At 46.9% G+C, this 20125-nt stretch overlaps 8 protein-coding genes across 8 annotated transcripts; 4 read left to right on the top strand and 4 right to left on the bottom strand.

Annotated features, from left to right (window-relative positions):
- Positions 1–1565: 1565 nt before the first annotated feature.
- N7455_001382 (3' exoribonuclease family protein) lies at positions 1566–2567 on the bottom strand (the record flags this gene model as incomplete). The annotated part of the gene is made up of 2 exons (XM_040951997.2): positions 1566–2377; positions 2432–2567. The coding sequence occupies 2 exons, from the start codon at positions 2565–2567 to the stop codon at positions 1566–1568; spliced, it is 948 nt and encodes a 315-aa protein (XP_040818507.1).
- A 1890-nt stretch (positions 2568–4457) lies between these two features.
- Positions 4458–7955, bottom strand: N7455_001381 (phosphatidylethanolamine N-methyltransferase). The gene is made up of 4 exons (XM_040951324.2): positions 7597–7955; positions 4881–7485; positions 4726–4816; positions 4458–4661 (listed from the first exon to the last, which is right to left on the bottom strand). Exons 1-4 carry the CDS (start codon positions 7769–7771, stop codon positions 4599–4601), a joined length of 2934 nt encoding a protein of 977 aa, XP_040818355.2. The 5' UTR covers positions 7772–7955; the 3' UTR covers positions 4458–4598.
- Positions 7956–9125: 1170 nt separating this feature from the next.
- N7455_001380 (kinesin family protein) lies at positions 9126–10481 on the top strand (the record flags this gene model as incomplete). Its single annotated transcript, XM_040951515.2, has 1 exon — positions 9126–10481. The coding sequence occupies one exon, from the start codon at positions 9126–9128 to the stop codon at positions 10479–10481; it is 1356 nt and encodes a 451-aa protein (XP_040818519.2).
- Positions 10482–10857: 376 nt separating this feature from the next.
- On the top strand, positions 10858–11939 carry nbp35 (Fe-S cluster-binding ATPase; the record flags this gene model as incomplete). The annotated part of the gene is made up of 2 exons (XM_040951383.1): positions 10858–10942; positions 10993–11939. 2 exons carry the CDS (start codon positions 10858–10860, stop codon positions 11937–11939), a joined length of 1032 nt encoding a protein of 343 aa, XP_040817881.1.
- A 184-nt stretch (positions 11940–12123) lies between these two features.
- N7455_001378 (endonuclease/exonuclease/phosphatase family protein) lies at positions 12124–13554 on the bottom strand (the record flags this gene model as incomplete). The annotated part of the gene is made up of 3 exons (XM_040951851.2): positions 12124–12985; positions 13041–13297; positions 13348–13554. 3 exons carry the CDS (start codon positions 13552–13554, stop codon positions 12124–12126), a joined length of 1326 nt encoding a protein of 441 aa, XP_040817926.2.
- A 2065-nt stretch (positions 13555–15619) lies between these two features.
- Positions 15620–16555, top strand: N7455_001377 (uncharacterized protein; the record flags this gene model as incomplete). Its single annotated transcript, XM_040951914.2, has 1 exon — positions 15620–16555. One exon carries the CDS (start codon positions 15620–15622, stop codon positions 16553–16555), a length of 936 nt encoding a protein of 311 aa, XP_040818268.2.
- A 1292-nt stretch (positions 16556–17847) lies between these two features.
- N7455_001376 (uncharacterized protein) lies at positions 17848–18483 on the top strand. The gene is made up of 3 exons (XM_040951271.2): positions 17848–18111; positions 18163–18275; positions 18332–18483. The coding sequence occupies exons 1-3, from the start codon at positions 17994–17996 to the stop codon at positions 18428–18430; spliced, it is 330 nt and encodes a 109-aa protein (XP_040818644.2). The 5' UTR covers positions 17848–17993; the 3' UTR covers positions 18431–18483.
- A 376-nt stretch (positions 18484–18859) lies between these two features.
- Positions 18860–19669, bottom strand: N7455_001375 (syntaxin family protein; the record flags this gene model as incomplete). Its single annotated transcript, XM_040951183.2, has 1 exon — positions 18860–19669. One exon carries the CDS (start codon positions 19667–19669, stop codon positions 18860–18862), a length of 810 nt encoding a protein of 269 aa, XP_040817819.2.
- Between the last annotated feature and the right edge of the window lie 456 nt (positions 19670–20125).

Here is a 20125-nt window from a genome sequence, read left to right as displayed (position 1 = left end):
ATCTCGGATTCGTTTCCGCAGTACGGAGTACGTACTATGGAATACGTAGTAGTAGTACAGAGTACATCGTAGTATTCTGTTCACTCTCAGGGGCAAATTGCACATTAGCATGCAAGTCGATCTTTCACGTTCAACCTTGGAACCCTACTTGGTGGAGTTCGGGATTCCTTCGAGTTATTTTATAGTGAGAATCTATACTCCGTACTTTGTGCGACATATTGTATGATGTACCCATATGGTTGTATATCACGAACTCCTTAGATCTGATATTCCACGATCGATCGATTCCGATACTATTTTCTCGATTCTGATGGGTCTTGCACTACTCCGTAGATCGCCATAACTTGATTTAGGGGGAAGCCGAGCGTTTAACCGTCTAACGTTCAACTTTATCTACCCCTTTTTTGGACTTTGACCGATTTTTTTTTTTTCTTCTTTTTTTTTTTTTTCGGAAAATAAATATGCATTATCTTATTTAATTGGACTTGTATTTCATATATTGTAATTCATAATCTAGAAAAACTCAATGAAGCCTATATGTACCTATACTCTATGCTCCTTTTGATGGACAACAGCGAGAAAGATAAACATATAAAAAGACATAACACAGAGTGAGGAAAACATAAATATAAAAACACATGTAAAAACACAACAGTAGCAACTTGTTGAAAGATTTAGGCCATTTGTCTATAATGAAACTGCTGTAACAATATCTTGCCCACTGGGCGCTGTGGCAGTGATATATCGTGTGACCGGGTGGATGTAAAAGCCGCTCTGTCTATAGTTCAATATTTAGATATGTATGCACGGAGTAAGCTACCTTATAATATGATAAGCAGTTTACACATACTAATTTGGTCTGGTAATTAGATTTCTTCCGCGAGTTGACATCCGTATGAGAGCGACGAAGCAATCCAGACAAGCCAACTTTCTGGGACGAGGGACAACCAAGCATCTTACTAGGTAGAGTTAAGATTCGAACCGGAGTGTATGTCATCGGTTCTTTGCTGGTATAGCACCCCCTTTTGTATGTACTACTAATCAGATTACATTGAGAGGTACTATATATATCGGTGGAACAGGTTGCCGGGAATATGAGATTAAAAGGCCATCAACTACGGAGTACATACTCCGTATTTCGTTCTATGCGCTTGGCATTCTGCGCAGTACTCCGTACGGAGTAAAGGGGTCTGATTGTCAAATCCTGACTCCACCTTCCGCATAGCCCGGTAGTCCAGGGGGTTCACGTCCGGCAAGAGCCCCATCAAGAAGATGGAGGTCCCTTACAACGCTAGACAAGTCACAAGAAGATACAAATATAAGAAGCAGAGGTGGGTTATATGGAAAGGGTTGTGATGACAAACAACATGAATTGTATCGAAGTGTGATGATGCTGGCTACACCTGTAGCGAAATGCTACAGCTTTTTAGGGCATCATCTAGTCCTGTGACACAGCTTCAAATTGATTGTTAAATAAGAACACCGACAAAATTAGCTTATTGCTACATCAATGATAGAGCCTGTAAACTTCATTCATTCGTTATGTGGTGTGACTATCATTAGACTTAAGCAAAAGACCTAGCGATAGATTCCCTCACAGCCTCGGCCAAAACAGTATTAGCGCCACGAGCCGCATCGACAGCTCCATCAATCAAAGCTTCATGACCCGTACGCCCATCGTCCTTTTCAAGAGCCGCCCTTGAGCTATCACCCTTGAGCCAGAGCTCAGTAATCTCATCACGCGCAGGCATGTATGCCACCACACAAGCTGACAGAATCGATCGATGTTCTGCTGGATCAATGTCAAGCATGAGTCGCGGCGCAGATGATGCTGACTGGTTCGAGTCATCCGAGACCAGAGCAGCAACACCACCGGACACAAGATCAAGACAGTCAATGTGGGCATCCGCAATGGCAGCAGAAGCCGCCGTGATACAACCGGCAAGAACGTTCATCATTCCCCATGACGCATCATGCGAGTCGGGGGCATCCCCCCACCAACGGTCATCCTCTGCTTCAATGATTGTAATAGTGATATCCAGACCACTCTTGGGCCAGCGTTCGGCAATGATTGCGCCACGGAGGGCGGTCTCTAGATGTACACCAAGGTCACGCTCGCTGGCATCACGTATATGTCCTTTCCGCTTGCGGGCGGCGAATGGTGCGTACTTGACATGAGTGGTGAGAACAAGGTTCGGCGAGAATGCAGCAGAGCGGGGGAGTGGCTTGGGTCCGTGGACAGTGCAAGCCAGCTTGAGTGCTGAGGAGGGCGGGATCAGAGATTTGGGGTTGGAGCGGGCGGCAGCGAGGGAAACGGATGGTTCAAATTCGAGGTATGAAGAGCCTGAGGCAGTTGGAATCAATCCTGTTTTGAGAACTAGAGGATTGAGGGTTAGCTGTGATCAACAAGAAGCTTGTCGGCGATTCATACAGATTTTCCGTAATTCGGCGGGTTGGCGTTGGCGCTGGGCGCGGTTTGCGATGCCTGTCGAGGATTCTTGTAGGGATGCAAATACTGGAGGCCTTGTGCCACCAGGTGGGCCATTGATACGTCTTCTATCAGCCATTTTAGGTAATTTGGCGCAATACTGAAGCTGTCGAGAGATCGCAATGGTTGCAAGTCCCAGAAACGGAAATCTTGGGAGTTTGCACTGTTTGTAGGCCCCACCGCCTAGCGCCGTTTTGCTTTTTGGCGACTTTTCTTCGATTTTTTGCTCTTCCCTTTCTCTCTTCTTCACACACAACTCTGCCTTTACAGAGAAAACTCCATCTAATGTCGATGGAGTTGCCTCTGTATGATAATTGATGTATTTATTGCATTCTATCTGCCACTAACATGCTATACGTGAGTATCATCCAACCCCTCCCACCCTGTCTACATGATCGAGAGAGTTCCAACTCCTGTTTGGCGACAAAAAATGGGCCATGAACAAACATGCATCACCATCTGATAATGACAACAACTTTACCATTGTTTTTCAATATTCCACTGCTATGCATCAGGGACTAACAATTGCTTAAAGACAGGAATAAGCACTCTTCACTTGTTTTCGAGTACATGGGAGTCTCCATCAACATTTTAACTAATAAGGTAAGACACATCCCCCTTTCCTTTCCCAGCTGCACTCATTATGATGAGAAAACATTTTCAGTTCTGCTTCTGCAAAATTTTTGAAGATAACAAAATACCTTACCAAAAACTCCTGATCCTTCTTGAGTCATTATCATTGCCTTTCAACCATCCTGTCAGTGACAAGAATGCTGACAAGTCAAAAAGATCTAGCTGTAATCCACATCATTGATGCTCTACCTCTTCATTTACCCCAAAGGTACATCATTGTCTTTCTTCCACTGCATGTCTCCCCCCAGTTATAATGATGACAACCAGTCTATCCATTCAACGACCTCTTTGAGGACCGCCCCTCAGGTTGCACCCAAGCCGTACAGCATTGTGAGGAATACAGGCGTCGATCCACTGTTTTCCATCTCCCTTATACTGGACCTTTTGCGCCTTCGGGTGTGAACGGGAGGAAGGTTGTGGAGCCTGGAGGCTTTGGGCTCGTCGTCGTCTGATTACGTTCTTTGCAATGCTGTCTTGTCCGCGGCATGGTACTGCTATACTTGGCTTGTGTTGGTTTCCTAATGCTGGGCTGCTTATCCGTCTTGGGTGACAGTTCGGTGCGAGGGGCCAACAGGGGATGGGATGAGTTAACCGGCTTGACTGAATACTATATATGCTTCCACTTTTGCTTGCAATTGTGAAGCTATTCGTGCTTGTTTTGCTCCTTCGGGTCTCGAGGACTTTCGCTAACAGCATTCAAAGCTTCACCTAGGTCTGCATTTTAGAATACCTCTAAGTATATTTTTTAATAATACACATGCATCATAGCATATATTTGCGTCATGAAAGAACTTTGCAGCATGTAGTCGAGTAACCGAGTTTGAATGTTCATTTTGTCAGAGCGAACTAGCTTCTGGGTGGACGTTGAAGTTGTATTTATGCCAATGCTCGGGTATATTTTCCGACGCGTGTTGACGAGAACTGATGGATCTAAGGTACTCTAATCCTTTTGGGCAATGAATAATACGGGTCCCCGTGAAGATAAACACTGTTATACATTATATATTCCATGCCATCGTGGGCTGTTTTACGTTTCGTTCCCCCAATAGTCCTGGAAAGCGAAATCAATGACCACAAGCAAAGCAATAGATTTCTCTTAAAGCTATGTACGGTGAAGTAGAGAAGTAGAGAAGAAAAAGTAATTGGCCAAAAGGTCCCCAAAAAGGCAAAACACATGAAAATCACAACTGCCACCCACTCAACCCCTGAAATCTAAACAAAACCATCATGGGAATCATTACCTTGAACCTAGCATGACCCTTCACATACAAGGCAAGGAAAGCAAAACAGGACAACTCCTCTTTTCTTCAAAACATGATCTTTCTTAATTGTAACATATTTCTTTTTTTTTTTTTGCTGTTAGGCACCAATTGTCGAGCGCCAAATCCACTTGAGATTGACGCGGTCGTTCAAACCAAATCGTCTCTCGCCATCATGTATGGCTAGGTTGGACGTATCAGGAACTTGCTTCGAGCAATCATTCTTTGCTCTCCTCAAGTGGTGTTGTCGTTCCATTGGATCTTGACATGCTGTAGGGAGCCTGCATCATCGACGAATTAGCTTTGGTCCAACAACCAAATTTTAGTCGGCATTTTGATACTTACGAGAACTTTCTTGGCATTGCAGATTCTCCAAGCCAGATTTCGCACGTTGCCATCGGCCTTGACGACCTCAGCTGCTAACTCGATACCGAACCTGCGTCACAAAGGGGTCAGAATATGATACCTGATTGGGAGCATCATCAAGAAAGGGAACTTACATCTGATGAACAGCAAAGACAACACGCTTCGCAAACTTGCCATCTCGTTCCACAAGGCTACCGAACTGCTCATCAACAGTCTCCGGAGCGATTTCAGGATCACGATCGAAACAGTTCCGAACGACCGGCAACAAGGCATTCTCAACAGCCGATTCTATGAAAGAATCGCCATCGGAAATAGTTTCATCCTCATCCGATCGACGAATACGAATCTCAAATGGTCTCGAGATAGCCATGACATTGTGCATACCGTTGTGGTGGTAGCGAAGTTCAAAGACACCCTCGGTCCAGAAGATCTTGTCACCAGAAAGAAGGATCTCACCAGAAGCAAATTCGCAGGGCTCCTGGCCTTGACGCTCGGGCGACTGGATAACAACATCACTAGTGAGGATACCCTTTTCACAGGTCGAGTTGTCGTATGCGCCTTCGTTGGTTGCGACCCAGCGGCCTTGCGATGACACACGAGTGACCTCTCGCGAGGTATTGTCTGTGACCCGGTAAAGACCAATCCAATCCTTCTTGCTGTGGTGGAGCGGGGCAGTCCATTTGACCTTGATCGGGGCGCCATATTCAAATGTCAAGTCCTTGAGATCACCCCGGCGGTCCAGGGGCATGCGTGCGTTTGCACCTTCACGACCCTTGTTCTTTTCGCTCTCCTCGAAGGACAGAGCACTGGTACCTTCAACCGACAGAGAATAATCGCGGGCGTCGAATCCAGCCAGGTCCGCATCAATTCGGGAGATGGTGACGCGAGCGGGGTACTTCTGGAAGAGCGCAGTGGTATCTTTAACAAAGGTGTTGACTCCCGCGGCGAGTTTGGGTCGGGCGTTGTCGAGCATCTCCTCAATGAACTCGAAGGAGTCATCGAACATCTTGTCCACACTTCCGTGCAATTGCTTGAGGGAGGGTGGCAGGGACCGCTTCAGACTCTTAACAAGACCCGCATCCTGGCGAAGGCTACGACCGTACAGCTTCTGCATGTGAGGACGTTCGACGAATTGAATGAATGCCAGACTCAGGATGTGGCTCAACAAGGCGAGGAAGGTGACGGCTCCACTACTGGTGATGAGAACAGCACCCCACACGCCTGCGAGACCTAGAACGCGCTCTGGGTTGTTGAGGAAGCGGTAAATGCCGTTGTAGGTGAGCTTTGGAGAGTCATCGAAGAAAAAGTCCCCGTAGAACCAGCCAAATTCGCCCAGAGACTCGTAGATGCTGACCGAAGTCCAGATTTGCAGACTGATCAGGCCAGCTCCAAGGACATGTCGGAACAGAACCAGACCATAGGCCCAATCGGCCGGGAATGTGTACATCTTCCACACGGCAGCAATAAAGCTCGAGTAACACAAGATCATACTGAGATGATAAGTGCCCTTCCATTGGTTCCACGCTTCCTGCGGCGTGTCGCCATACTTGACGAAGTGCCTTGTCCAAGATTTGGTGTTGGATTGGTTCCGAAGGATATACCCAATGCCTACGGAATACCATATTCTGGAAGCGGCGGCGAGGACCACAAACAGAAATTGATACCCTGGTGTAGATGGTGTCAAAGCCGTAATAGAGAATACAAGAATCTGAACCAGCATGATCGAAGAATCCGTGGTTCTATACAAATCCAGGTTGTGCAGTCCAAGGAGGTTGTGGACGGGCTGCGGCGGCTTGGCCGAATACGAAGGTGTCGCGTTGGGAGTCTGGTCTTCAGACGGAGTTGGCGCTGTCGGAGTATCTAGATCGGTGGGCAAGTTGGAAGAAGAATCCGCACATGCAGAGGAGCGCTTTCTGGGTGGTGGTGGATTATAAGTCTTGTCGATGTGCGGGTTCTCCACGAGGACGAGGAAAATGAATTGTGCTGCATGGGCAATGATTGAGATGAGCAACACTTTATAGCTGGCTGCCATCAGAGAGATTCCGTAGTAGCCCGCATAGCCAACCGAGTACATGGGATGAGGTGCCATTTCGAATACACCATCGAAAGTCAGTTCTTGGTCAATGAGGTAGAAGAAATCACCCCAATACCAGGCGTAGTCCTTGACCACTCGATGGGCATCTAGTTTGACCCAGAGGTTAAACAGCACTAACACGATACCTGCAGACCACCGGAGAACAGCCATAAGAATGCTCTCGTCAACGGGTTGGTGGCCACAAGCTATCGCGAAAAGGCAGTAAGAAGTGAAGTCACACATGAGGATCAAGTCCACCAGACGCCTAAAGACAAGCCAGGTGTTGTATTCAATTGGAGCATTGTCAAACGAGTAATCCTGCGGGATCTTGGTCTCCAGTTCCCGTTTGATCCAATTATACAATTTAGGGTGGGGGTTTCCCCCAGTGGCTGGATTGACAAACACTTTTGTCTTCTCGGCCCATCGAATTAGCGTCTTGTGGTGCGACTGATTGTGAAGCAGCCACCCAATTCCTGCATTGTAAGCCAGGCGCCAGAAGAGGTATGTGGCTGCAAAGACCGGGATTTTGGCCCCGGCGGGCAGTGCCCAGAGAAACAGAATATGACCCGCCAATAGAACCAACACCACAAGATCACCAAAATTCTTTGGCTCGGAAGGCAAAAGCAGTTGGGAGACCATGTCATGAGTCTGAGGGACCGTAAACACTATACAGATACATCGGACTCGGTTAGCAGCGGGCTTTCGACGAAACACAAAGGGGTACATCTAGTTAAGTGCTATATTCAATTGCAAATATAATTAAGACACAAGCTTACCTGTTCCATCGGGAGTTCTCCCAAAGGTCTTCAATTCTTTGCCATCTTTATCTTTGATCTCCACTTCCCCAATGGCTGTTAAAGCCTCGCGACCGACTGTTGAATCGACGCGTGTATTTCTCTCACGTAGCCCATCAATATCTTGATGGGCCCCTGTTGAAAGGCCTTGATCCATGGTGTGCCACTTTACAAGGGTGTTGAGAGAGAGAAAACTGTTGAGAGGGAATGTGACGACAGAAGCATGTGATAATCGAAAAAGCGGAACTATGCTTAGTCAGTTGGGGGGAAACCTTAGAACAGCTTATTTGTTCTCCTTTGTGTCCAGGGGTTTTGTCCTGACAATGGGAGTTCTCTCTCTTTTTTTATTTTTTTTTCAGAAAGACAAAGAGAAGAATTTACCGAGGAGACCAATTATTATTTATATCAATCCCGAGCAAAGAGTGGAACCGTTGAGACTGGGGGTCTCTTAAGAAGATGCGGGCCTCCGAATGGAGCGGAAGGGAAAAGAAATGAGGGTCCTTTGATCAACCAACGCTAAGTGGCTTTAGTTCGCTTCTTCGCAGGTTGTTGGGAAAACCCCTCTGGTTCAATTTCGAATAGGCTTGTGGACACCCACGTCTGTCTATTCATTCCTCTGTTGCCCATAAATATACAACACCGATCAACAGCGGGGTATCGTGCAGTGCGGCAAGTGCGGCCTGTGAAAGTTATGCCAATGGCGCATACCGTGTACACTTACCCACCTACATAGATTGATATGCGCATTTCCCTTTGAGCTCGAGCCTATATAAAATGCATTGTGATCGTGTCCGCATGTTCCATTCCACGAATAGGATGATCCACGGCCAGTGGAGTACTTGACATCATCCAATCCAAATCCCTGGTTGATTAGGGCCACTGAAACTCCGTATTACGACAGGCACCGTTGATATCAATGCGTTGAAGATTGATAATGGATACTCATAATAGTGCACCGCCTACCTCACTGGGTTGGATTTACTACCTACATATGTATATACGAGAGGTGATCCAATCTAAGCTGCAGCCCATGAACCCCGCTTCTTGTCCTGGCAGCCTTTCGGTCTGTTTCACTGGGCCACGTCTATCCTACTGCAGTGGAGGCGCTAGATCAAGATTCTGGTCCCCTGTTAAGTGCTGACAGGGCCCGGGATTATTTCACCCCTGTGGGGCCATTGGTTGAGTAGTTTTCATGGGTAGGACTTGCATACCCAAAATGTAGCTTAACCCGCCTCGGCCTGAATAGGTGTATAAATTAGTGACAGGTCTGGTTATTCGGGGGTTAAACGTATATCCCGGCTTTCTGAGGTCTAAGTCTCATTTGTATAGGACTCAAGTAACTCACAACATCAAAGACCTCAGTCAGTAAGTCCGGCCTATACTATCGATGCCTTGCCCCGCCGGGGCTGCTGCCTCGTTACATAAGCCAACTGCGCGACCTCGTGACAGTCCTGGAGCCTGTGTTCTGGTGTTTATCCTCCTCTAGACACCATATCACTCGAGTAAGGAATATGAATGTATTTAAAGTATGGATGAGATGGCGACCTCTCAACCCGAGCGAGGCCGAAACGGGGGAAATCCAGCGGGAATACGGCCAGCATCACAACAATCTACAGTCATGCATCTCCGTTACTTCACCTTTACAAGCTAAAGTACTTTCTACCCGCGAAAAGTCCTGGAAGAGTGGATTCTCATTTGATGGGATTATTGAATGTGGTGATAATAACCACTTGGTGTTCAACCGCGTTGTTGCACCAATCATCCCACAAGTTCTGGAAGGCAAGTCTTGCAATTTCTTTGCATACGGCCACTCGGGCAGCGGTAAATCACATACCATGATTGGCTACGATTTTGAGCATTCCGAAGAGTTTGGGCTTTGTTTAGCAGCTGCCCGTCAATTGAGCGCTGCGCTAGAAGTCATCAACGTGGAAGATAGCAACCATCAATTCGGCATTGGGCTGCGTGTGTTTGAATTACGGAAGAATGTTGCTTTCGATCTCCTTAATGAGCGGAATGAGTGCTTTGTCCGCGAGGGATCCGATGGTCGGGTCTACATTCGTGGCGAAACAGAAATGCTGGAAAACGGAAAAGTGAGAGTCCGACCAATCGCCACGAAGGCGTGTTGGAGCTTCGAAGAGCTACAACGAGAGTTACAAAAAGGCTTGAAGCACCGCAAGACTGCGACATCGACAGTGCACGATCAAAGCTCGCGCACACATGCCGTGATCGAACTGGAAATCATTACCAAGGATCTTCTCAATGCGCGCGATCAGGTGGTTGAGCGGCAATCTGAGCTTGTTCCTGTGGGGAAACATGCAACAGATGTCTATATTGAGGAACAATATCGCGCGATTATCCAGACAGAAGAGGGGAAATTCGTGCCAAATCCCGATTATCAAGTGGATCAAGCACGCGTCGATGCCGCAGAGGCAAAAAAGGCTGAGTTTGAAGCTCGTGTGAAAGAAGCAGAAGAGCATGAGTCTGGAGTATTCGCAACTACCGCTCAAACACATCGATGTATTGGTGGGAAGCTTGTGTTTGTAGATCTGGCCGGTGCTGAATTCCTTTCCAGCACGACTGGGTCTGCGCTCAAACAAACCCCCCAAGAGAAGCAAGAAGGGAGGCAGATAAATACTGACCTTCTCGCATTGAAAGAAGTGATCCGAGCCCGATCAAGCAAGAAATCACGTATCCCATACCGTTCCTCTCCGCTGACTATGGTGCTGCGGGAGCACTTCGAAGCTTCAACCGATACTCATTCGGCTATGATCTTGACTGTCTCTCCGGAGGCCAGTCAGTATACTGCAACTACGAATACACTAAAATATGGAGATCTGGTTGGCTTGGCAAATGGACATAAGGAATAAGTTAGTTAGGTATCATTCATAGTGATTTATTATAGAGGTCAGGTTCTCCAACCATGTTTTATTCTCCAATTAATTTATCCATTTATTGTACGTTATACCCATTACTGTCTAGTATTTCATGACTTCAGCTATGAAATTTGATTATATCAAAGGAAATAGTTCACTTTCGACTTTCATACTCTTGGGCTGAAAGGGCTCCGACACCGCAGATGTGCCTTGCCCCGCCAATCGCAGCGGGTTTTTAGTCATCCCCGCTTATCAAGCATCAATCCGCCACCGGACGTCGAATTTCTCAGTTTCTTGCGCCTGCATCGCATTTATCTTATTTTCCGTCGCTTGCTCTCACATACATTGCCACACAGAGCAGCAATCTAAAATGGCGCCCTACGTGGAGGAGTTCGCCGAGGAGTCTCTAGCAGTATCGTCCAAGGCGCCTCCCAATCTTGTCGCTCCCGAACCAGGTACGCATGCGCGGAATCATTGACACAATCCACACACTAACTCCATGCAGAACACTGTCCAGGCCCTGAATCCGAGCAAGCTGGCCAAGGCGATGCCTGTGCTGGTTGCCCAAACCAACAGATCTGCGCCACCGCGCCCAAAGGCCCTGACCCCGACATCCCAATCATCACTGAACGACTCTCCCAGATACGACACAAGATCCTGGTCCTCTCCGGAAAGGGAGGAGTCGGAAAATCTACGTTCTCAACCCTCCTCGCGCACGCCTTCGCCGCCAACCCAGACTCCACCGTCGGTATCATGGACACCGATATCTGCGGGCCGTCGATCCCCAAGATGATGGGTGTGGAATCGGAGACTATTCACATTAGCAACGCCGGTTGGAGTCCCGTCTGGGTTACAGATAACCTGGGCGCGATGAGCGTGCAGTTCATGCTACCCAACCGGGACGATGCGGTGATCTGGCGCGGGCCCAAGAAGAACGGACTGATCAAGCAATTCCTCAAGGACGTGGACTGGGGCGAGCTGGATTACCTGATTGTCGATACACCTCCCGGTACCTCTGACGAGCATCTGTCTGTCAACTCTTTACTGAAGGAGTCTGGCGTTGACGGTGCCGTGGTCGTAACTACCCCGCAGGAGGTCTCATTGCTGGATGTTCGCAAGGAGGTCGACTTCTGCCGCAAGGCCGGCATTAAGGTATTGGGCTTGGTAGAGAACATGTCTGGATTTGTCTGCCCTAACTGCACCCACGAGTCGCAAATATTCCGAGCGACAACCGGCGGTGGTCGCCGGCTGGCGAAGAAAATGGGCATTCCTTTCCTAGGTGCTGTCCCTCTGGATCCCCGCGTTGGCATGGCGTGCGACTTTGGCGAGAGCTTTGTGGATAACTTCCCGGAAAGTCCCGCATCCAAGGCAATCAAGCGCGTTGTGCGCCTGGTGGGACAAGCGGTTGGGGAGAACCCGGATGATGTTCTCCCAGAGGATATGATTGATTAAAGTGCTTTCTTTTTGGATCATTTACACAGCGCGGTGCATATCGATTTCTGCAAAATACCTCGGCGTTTGGGACATACATAGCATAAACCATGACTTGATACGATTGGCCAAAATGGCAAATGAACACATGCATTATTCACCACAAATTCGGACTCATATCTCAAGTGCTCACTCTCCTTGGTCCTTAATAGGCCGCATATACCAAAGCCAATTGATCGACCTCGTCATCGGCTTGTCCCATGAAACCCACAACCGCAAAGCCATCGGGGGCAGTAAACGTCTGACAAGTATCAGTTGCGGTGCCCGCCTCCAAGGTTTTACCAGTACTGGTAGTAGCCTTGATGTAAAAGTTGCGAGTGTGGCTATTGTACTGTCCAGTGCAAAGCTTGGTTTCCGTCCAATGCTCCCCAGCGCCCAGGGTAAGGGAGACCTTAGTGCCACCAGTTCCTCCATGGCTAAACGATGTACCATCCTTCAACTCCAAAGCAGCAGAATCCAGCCTGTTATCACCAGAGAAGGTGATCACAGAAGCAACAGGCGATGAAGGGATCTTCGGCAGATCATTAAACCAAGTCCCATGGGGACCACCGGAGAACTGACTTTGTCGCAGCGACGACGAAAGCGACCAGGTGAAGTTCACAAGGATCGGGTTGTGATCTGAGAGAACATCTCCCAGATACTTAGGGTCAGTGTTTGTGAACTTTCCGCCATCATAGACGAAGCTGTCTGCCTTGAGGGTCACAACGTTAGACCCCCGGTACAGCACTTTATCAACCGTCTCGCAGGTCTGAATAGACGACGGGTTGTCACAGAGCAAGGCATCAGCCCCGGCTGTAGGGTAGACGCCATCTTTCTCAAGGTCGACCCAAGGGTCTGCGAGGCCATTCTGCGACTTGAAGACGCGAATTGCGGTGTCCTCGGCGCGCGTGTATCGACTGTTCGTATCGCCCATGACTACGACGGCGTTACCAGTCGACCAGGTGTCGATGTAATCCGCGACTTGCTGCAAGTTGGAGTTTCGGGCAGTTTCGTCATCAGCCTCGGTGCTTGGCGGGAGTCAGTCCTCAGATCGATTACAATGTCAAAATAGCTTTTGCTCACCCAGCGTCGGCATGGACGTTGTAGAAGTCGACATAGACTCCATCGGCCGGGTTCCAGCGCATGAATGTCAGGCCCTTCGGGGTCAAACAGTCTGAGCTGGATGCATCGGAGCATTTGTTCCATTTCACGCGCGTGAAATCCACCCAGTCGTGAGTGGAGATGGTGTTCAGACCACTTCCGATGGCTGCGCCGCCGGATGTAGCGGTGCGGTATGCGTGGTTATCTGTTTCATAGATATTGGCATGGTAGTTGAAATCCTAAATCGTGGTTAGATCAATTGATATATTAGGGCTGTATGGAGCGGTACCTCCTGCATATTGATGATATCGTAGCCATACTCCGAGAAGTAGGTGCCGAGCTGCTTGGCATTTTCGGTTTTTGTGCCATTGACATCATTTGATTGGAGAAGTTCGGGGAGACCGGCGACGTTGAAGCTCAGCGCCGTGAATTTACCACTTGTTTCCGCTGCGTTGGCTAATGCCGGCAGAAGAACGCTTAGGAGAATGGACTTCATCTGGAAATGAGGTTACCTCAGTTGTTCGAGGTGCGATATATCCTAAGTCAATTGATAGAGTGAGCTGTGAGTATTTTCAAGGTGATCCAGGAAGTATTATAAAGTATTATATAGGACTTAATAACTCCGTGGCATAAATCCAACCAAATCAATGAATAATTCTATCGAGGCAGTGATCTACAATCTTTGATATGCGATGGCCAGTCTTACGCCGAGAATAAATGGCACAATATGCGCGCTACTACACATGTGCAGTTGATTGACAATGATTGGCAGTATCATTTCCCCTTTCCTCTTAGATGTGTTTAGATACAGGGGAAGCCTCGGAGAAATGGTCATGCAGAAATGCTACCCACTAGCGTCAAGCCTGGTAGTTCAGGGGTAGAATGTCTCAATTCCTCACAATCGTATATACTGTCTCAACCTCGCAATCGTATAAACTGTCTCAAGTCCTCGCAATCGTATCAGACTTAGCTTAGATAGGAGGTCGACTAATTAGTATCCCTAAAGAATTTACACTATATAGTTGGAGTAGCTTAAAGGGAATTTCCGTAGCGGAATTTAACAAAGCCATGAATGAGGACGTCTGCGATGGCGGCATGGGTAAAAAGACCATCTCCATTTGCTGAAGCGCGACATCCTAAATATCTTGATTACTCCAACAATCTACTCCGGCTTCCCCTGTCGGAATTATAGTTCTAATTGCAGGCATCTGACGGAAATATATGTCTACGGTTGACTACACAACGCCTTGGTTGGAACTAAGAACCAGATAATCTAAAGGGCCTGTCTTTTAATGGTATTCATTAGATGGTTTGAAGATATTAGCTTACCCAGTTATTTTGGCAACGTTCTAGTTCCGCCATTTGATCTTGGTTACTACTAGTTTAGAATACAAGACTTGCCACATTTATAATAGTTTCTTCCATGCTCATCTCAAATATTTCAAGTTGATAGCTATGTGGCTGGAGATAGTGAGTCTGACTTGTTTTGACAAGAGTAGCTGGATGTCACATATTGCTAGAAACCACGCCCCTTTGACCTTTGCGCATGCTTGAAACTTGATTATCTTCCACGGTCTGGTTTTCGTGTGATGGAAGACATTCGGATGTTTAGACGCAAGGAAGAGTCAGCTTCGATTGAAGTTCTAGATTGATTGATAATGCACGGGGACCGTAAAGTCTTAGATTCTCAGCATATTCAATGCTACAAAGTGTGTGTATGTGAAACAGGAGTGCGTTAACAGGATGTTGTTGACAACTACAATGACGCTTTACTAGAAATGTACCATAACACAACCTGCCATCGCTCTCTAGGTTCTGCCTGGGGTATCCCACAATTAGAAATATTTCAAGGTGAAGTTTCAGTGTTTGATTCAAGACTTGACGATAGCTGAAAAAGTAACACCCATCCAAGGTCCAATATAGCAACCAATATACAATATTGTAGGCAACAATAGCAGACATCATTAGCTTGGGCTGGATATTAGTTTGCAGCCAAGTCAACGTCGCAGTTACAATGTCCTAGATCCGGAACTGGTTGGAATAGGGTATACACCGGGCTACGACCTCGTTAGTCTGAAATGTGCCAATCTCAAATTTCTACACTAGTTGGCTTCTGCATCACGACATGGGTATTCTAGCAGTCAACTTCTTTGTCTATGCTGTTATATTGGACTACAATGTTCTCTTTGTCGAAAATGATCTATGTAATTGTTATTCTCGTCGCACTTGTTGTGCTCGTTGCTCTCAATATCTTTGACTTCAACTTCTTTGTTTACTTCTTAGTGTCTATTTAGGGACCGTGGTATCGGCTCCCGTTATAATTGTCTATCTTGTGTCGACTCTTTGTGCACTATGTTCTTTTTTTGTCCCCTTTGTATGTACTTGAAAGCGATACTCACGGTCGAGTATGCGCCACCTATTTACCTCTCGTCTATATAATCCTCGACCTCTCTCGGTGTTATACAGAGAAGTACAAGTTCATCACTCATCACTCAATACAGCACTCAACATTCAATACTTTATTTTTGTATATTCCGATCAAATCCCAAACATTCACAGATATGTCAGGTTGTTGTCCCTGGAATTGTTTCGGTCTCTGCCGTCGCCGCCGCCCCAGATCCCCCGGTTTTGGTCCTGACGGTAATGATCCTATCCCACTACGATTCATAGCCCCACCTCCTCCGCCAGACGTACCCGTCCCCCCAAATACCTTTTTCCCATCCTCTCAGCCTGGTTCCGACCCATCCGCTAACCCAAACGATTATCAGTACGGCGAGCGCGAGATGTGGGGACACTTACGACAGAGATGGATCGATGATGCAAACGAGCCCAACTGCACAGTAAAGCTACCAGATTTTGAATTCCAACACTTGACCCATGCTAAACACCGTTCTCAAAGATGGAGAACAAATTTCAACCGCTGGATTGGAAGACCCCGCGCCCTTGAAGAGGACCTCGCGGATTGTGGGCTCCCTGTAGGTGAAGAAAATTACCATGATGTCAAGATCTCAAAGGAAAGTTTCGTTGCGCACCCGACGAGGGGAATGGGAGCTAACTTTTATCATATCACGACTGCAATGGGAGTTATTGTGCTGAGAAATGCTTACAGACACGATGGACCTTGGTGGAGTCAAATCGCCCTTGCACAGTACGATGTTCACTTCGCCCGGAATATCTTGAGACATATCTACCTTGAAAACGTTGTCAACGACGATACCACTGACTGTGTACGAACAATTTGGGCCGAAACTCAACCCCCTAACTCCCAGATGTTTGACCTAGCTCCAGCAGCAGTAAATCAGGTGGCCTGGGAATTTGATACTCCCGGGTATAAGGCCATTCTGGGTACAGAGCTTGGGAAAGGAGCGGCTGCTATTGTTTTATCGGCATACCCCAGAGGTACACATCGTATCACCAGAATCGTGGTCTGGAGGCTTGGTGTCTTGCAGATACGATATGATATTGAAAACAAATCTTACATACATGTAAGCAGTTGAGGCTTATAGGAACCTTGTGCATCCATTCAAACAACATCCCGGTCTGTTCGATCATCCTCGCCGTGCATATAAATCGATTCTGTTGGCTGTGTGCGATTGATGCAGCTATTTCCCTTTCCGTCGCTTGTTTTCTCTTCATTTCGGTCATTTCGTTGATATAGTGCTTTTAAATACCAAAATATATATTATTTTCCTTTTATTTTCCTTTCTTTTTTCATCCGAACTATTTCTCAGTAAATCTAGGTAGATATAGTGTAAATATTTTACGTGTCTCATGTACAGGCGACTAAGTATGCCACTGGTTCATAACTCTCTCCTTGGTTCATATTGCCAGGCATTAATTTAGATCACTCTCATTTTACAAGTAGAAACAAATTAACTATATAGTTGAAGATAACGCTGGGTTAAAAAAAAGATATAATCTGATCTTTATAGGGTTTAAGATTAATGGTTGGTCGTACTATTATAAAGTTGATTAATTATGTAGTCAAAGGTTATAGTACTTTTTTTACCGCCCTCGTATATATCTAAAAAGACATCTAAAAAGTATTTTAAAAAAATAGCTTAAAATATATCTCAAAAGACATCTAAAATGAATATAACCAGGCCGTATAAGCGGGTGATCCGATGAGAGAGTTATGAACCGGTGGCATACTTAGTCGCCCGTACTCATGTCCACATCCTGTTTAAAATGTTAGATTCAACGTAGAAATACCCGTAGAAAGTGGTGAAAGGGCTTCCGAGGTTAAACAAGCAAGAATTATGAAATCATGAAGAGGGGCTCCCAGGTTTCTCTAGCAAGCGAAGCCCCTCCTGTTTTCCATGTACATCCGGATCACGTCTGTGCCTGAATGGTCTTTTTCACCCCCTCGTCTCATGATAGTATACTGAGTATATTAAAGTTAGTTTATCTAGACCTATCAAGTTATACTGATTACATTCGTTGGATGTATTTTGTATGCAAGAAAATCAAGTTCCAGATGTTCGAAAGTCCCCACACTTTTATGCGGGGAGAGCCTATATCGACGTAAGAGTCTAAGTCCACACCAAGTCAGGGTATATTTGAAACCGCAAAGTTTTAATATTTCAAGCATAGAATAGTCTCGATATTATCCTCTAAACGTACAATATACATACTACATATCCATGGATGTACGTACATAGCCATAGTTAACTATAGTTAGTTATCTTTGTCGAAATGGACCCACCAATCCGATGATGTCATGAAGCATCAGGAGCTAGCAGGGCAGAACCAAATGGAAAACGAGTGCTCTCTTAAATATCCCCCATGTCCGGAAGAGACTTCCAATCACTTGATTTCAAATACTTCTCCTCCACATCTCCCAAATCTACATTATCTGCCAAAGTCATTACTCTACCATTCCACCATTCTATCATTCTATCTAAACTCACCTCAACCTACATCATAACCATCACTATGTCATTCCTCACAACCATCCGTGCCTCCTCCCGCCAAGCTATTCGAACCAACTTTGCCGTGCCAGCTTCCACATTCCACTCCTCAGCAGTCCGAGGCTTGAACGAGGATGATAGGGGTCAGTACATCATCAAGATTTCACCAAGCCATACTAACTAACCATCAGCAGGCCGTGAGAACCTCTCCTACCACTATGAATCCCATAAGCAAGAAGGCATCAAGAGCACCAAGGAGGGCAAGGGACAGTGGAAGGCTGAGCTGGCTAGTAACAGCGAGGCAGATGTAAGCATTGACCCCATGGGATTCATCAAATATCAGAGCTAATATGTTTGATTTAGGTCAAAGCGGATCGCGGCGAGTTAGACGGCGATATCTCTTTCCAGGAGATGCAGGAGAAGACAAAACGTCTTGCGAACGAGAAGGCTAATAAGCAATAAGTGAAAACTATCGACCTTTTGTAACTTTTCGATTACGATCTGGGTTTATTCCTCATGTGTATTTTAATTGGGGCAGTCTGTGGGTGAGGCTGTTCAAGGAGTCTTTTATGGTAGTTTACCTATTCAAGTTGTATCGCATTAAGTCAATGACAATTGATACTACGCATTTTATCTAAGCACATAATTGGATATGAAAAGAAGGTTATGATCAAGGCTAGGCTTGTAGATGTAGTATGATCAAGAATCCAACCAGGAGTCTAGGAGCGACTCAATTGCCTCAACGCCTTGAGCCACTGTTAAAAACATCAGGAGAATCAATCATCCCGTACAGTGTAAAGTTGTAAACGCCCGCTCGCCAAAACAAAAAAAAAAGTCAAAAAGGTAATAGCGATAAAACAAGAGCCTCCAATCATCTACCCGTCGGGGGTATCATTTCAGGATCACGATCAAGATGACCAGAATAATGATCAATCCAATGATAGTCATCATGCTCCAGTTCTCGCCCGCCTTTCGACGGATCCGATCTATCCGTCGTCTCGCACCGTCTAGTCGGGTCTGATGACGCTCGACATCCCCATCCATCCCATCTAGAAGTTGAACGTGGCCATCCAGCTCATCCCCAATCTGAATACTCAGCTGGTGTTGTCTGCCAATTGATTCACCCAGCCGATCCAGCTGGTCATCCTGGTCGCGCATAGTTTGAGCATGGTGGTCATAGACCTGCTGGTTGTCCATGTTTGACTGATCCGGTCGCGGCGATGGCTCATCGCGGTATGGGCGGAAGAGGTTGCTGCGATTGCGCTCGTCTTCCTCGTCGATTTCATCTTGCACGGCTGCCGCTGCGGCAGAGCTGTCCATAAAGCGAACGGATTTGGAAGGTGGATGTTGTGGGATTGGCTGCTTGAGATCGGGGGTGGCGGATTTCGACGCCTGCGTCGTGTTGTTGGCCGATGGCTCACCATCTGCGCCGTAGAACTGGGTCGACAGATCTTTGTATTGGGCTTGGAGGGGGGTGAGTTGGTCTTTCAGGGCGGCGGCGCCTGCGCTGTCGTGCGAGTTGGCTAGCCGGGTTTGCTCGGCTTCCAGGGCCTCTATGCTCTCTCGGAGAGACTCGAGGGACCAAGAGATCTCTCCATCTTGGGAATTGGGCTCGAGATCGAGTGAGATTGCCCTTTCGCGCTCCAAAAGGGATAATTTGATGTGATCGGCGAGTAGGAATAGCTGCGAAGGGTTCGTCATGATGAGATGTGTGAGATGAAAATGTCAGGGGGGTGAGATGTATAAATCAGAGGCGTTTGGACGGTCAATACGGAGAAAGACCTCCGATCAGCCAAGCAAGATAAAGTCAGACTGTTTGGGACGTTTACGAGGTTGAAGGTGGAGATGGTAAGACGAGAATCACAAGCGGAGGCAACTGTGCGGATCAACCGCTTTCCGCCTTTTGCCTCCCCTTGATCCCCCGCAGTCATCCCGCCTTCTCTTCAGTTCGGAAATATTAACATGCCTATGTCTTGCAAGCATTTGCTTCCGATCGCTCAACTGATTGTTTTCTGAGTGTTATCCTCATGGATCTGGACTATTTGGTCCACCTCGGTATCTAGCGCAAAGAGCTGCATGAACCCGCGCACTGATTCCGCATTCCAAGGAAGCAACAACATAGGGAATAAAAGTCCGTTGGTACCTTGCATATTTTTT

The sequence above is a fragment of the Penicillium solitum genome (genome assembly GCF_028829755.1).
Source record: "Penicillium solitum strain IBT 25940 chromosome Unknown utg000001l_segment0_segment0, whole genome shotgun sequence".
Lineage (NCBI taxonomy): Eukaryota > Fungi > Ascomycota > Eurotiomycetes > Eurotiales > Aspergillaceae > Penicillium > Penicillium solitum.
The sequence above is the reverse complement of the archived record's forward strand: the minus strand, read 5'-3'. Positions and strand labels throughout refer to the sequence as shown.

Excerpts from the sequence above, each read along its gene's own strand:
- N7455_001381 (XM_040951324.2), bottom strand. The coding sequence starts at position 7,771 with ATGGATCAAGGCCTTTCAACAGGGGCCCATCAAGATATTGATGGGCTA. Across the intron at positions 7,486-7,596 it reads GAGAACTCCCGATGGAACAG|TGTTTACGGTCCCTCAGACT; the intron begins GTAAGCTTGTGT and ends GTATCTGTATAG. Across the intron at positions 4,662-4,725 it reads GCAATGCCAAGAAAGTTCTC|GCTCCCTACAGCATGTCAAG; the intron begins GTAAGTATCAAA and ends TCGATGATGCAG.
- N7455_001376 (XM_040951271.2), top strand. The coding sequence starts at position 17,994 with ATGTCATTCCTCACAACCATCCGTGCCTCCTCCCGCCAAGCTATTCGA. Across the intron at positions 18,112-18,162 it reads CTTGAACGAGGATGATAGGG|GCCGTGAGAACCTCTCCTAC; the intron begins GTCAGTACATCA and ends AACCATCAGCAG. Across the intron at positions 18,276-18,331 it reads CTAGTAACAGCGAGGCAGAT|GTCAAAGCGGATCGCGGCGA; the intron begins GTAAGCATTGAC and ends TGTTTGATTTAG.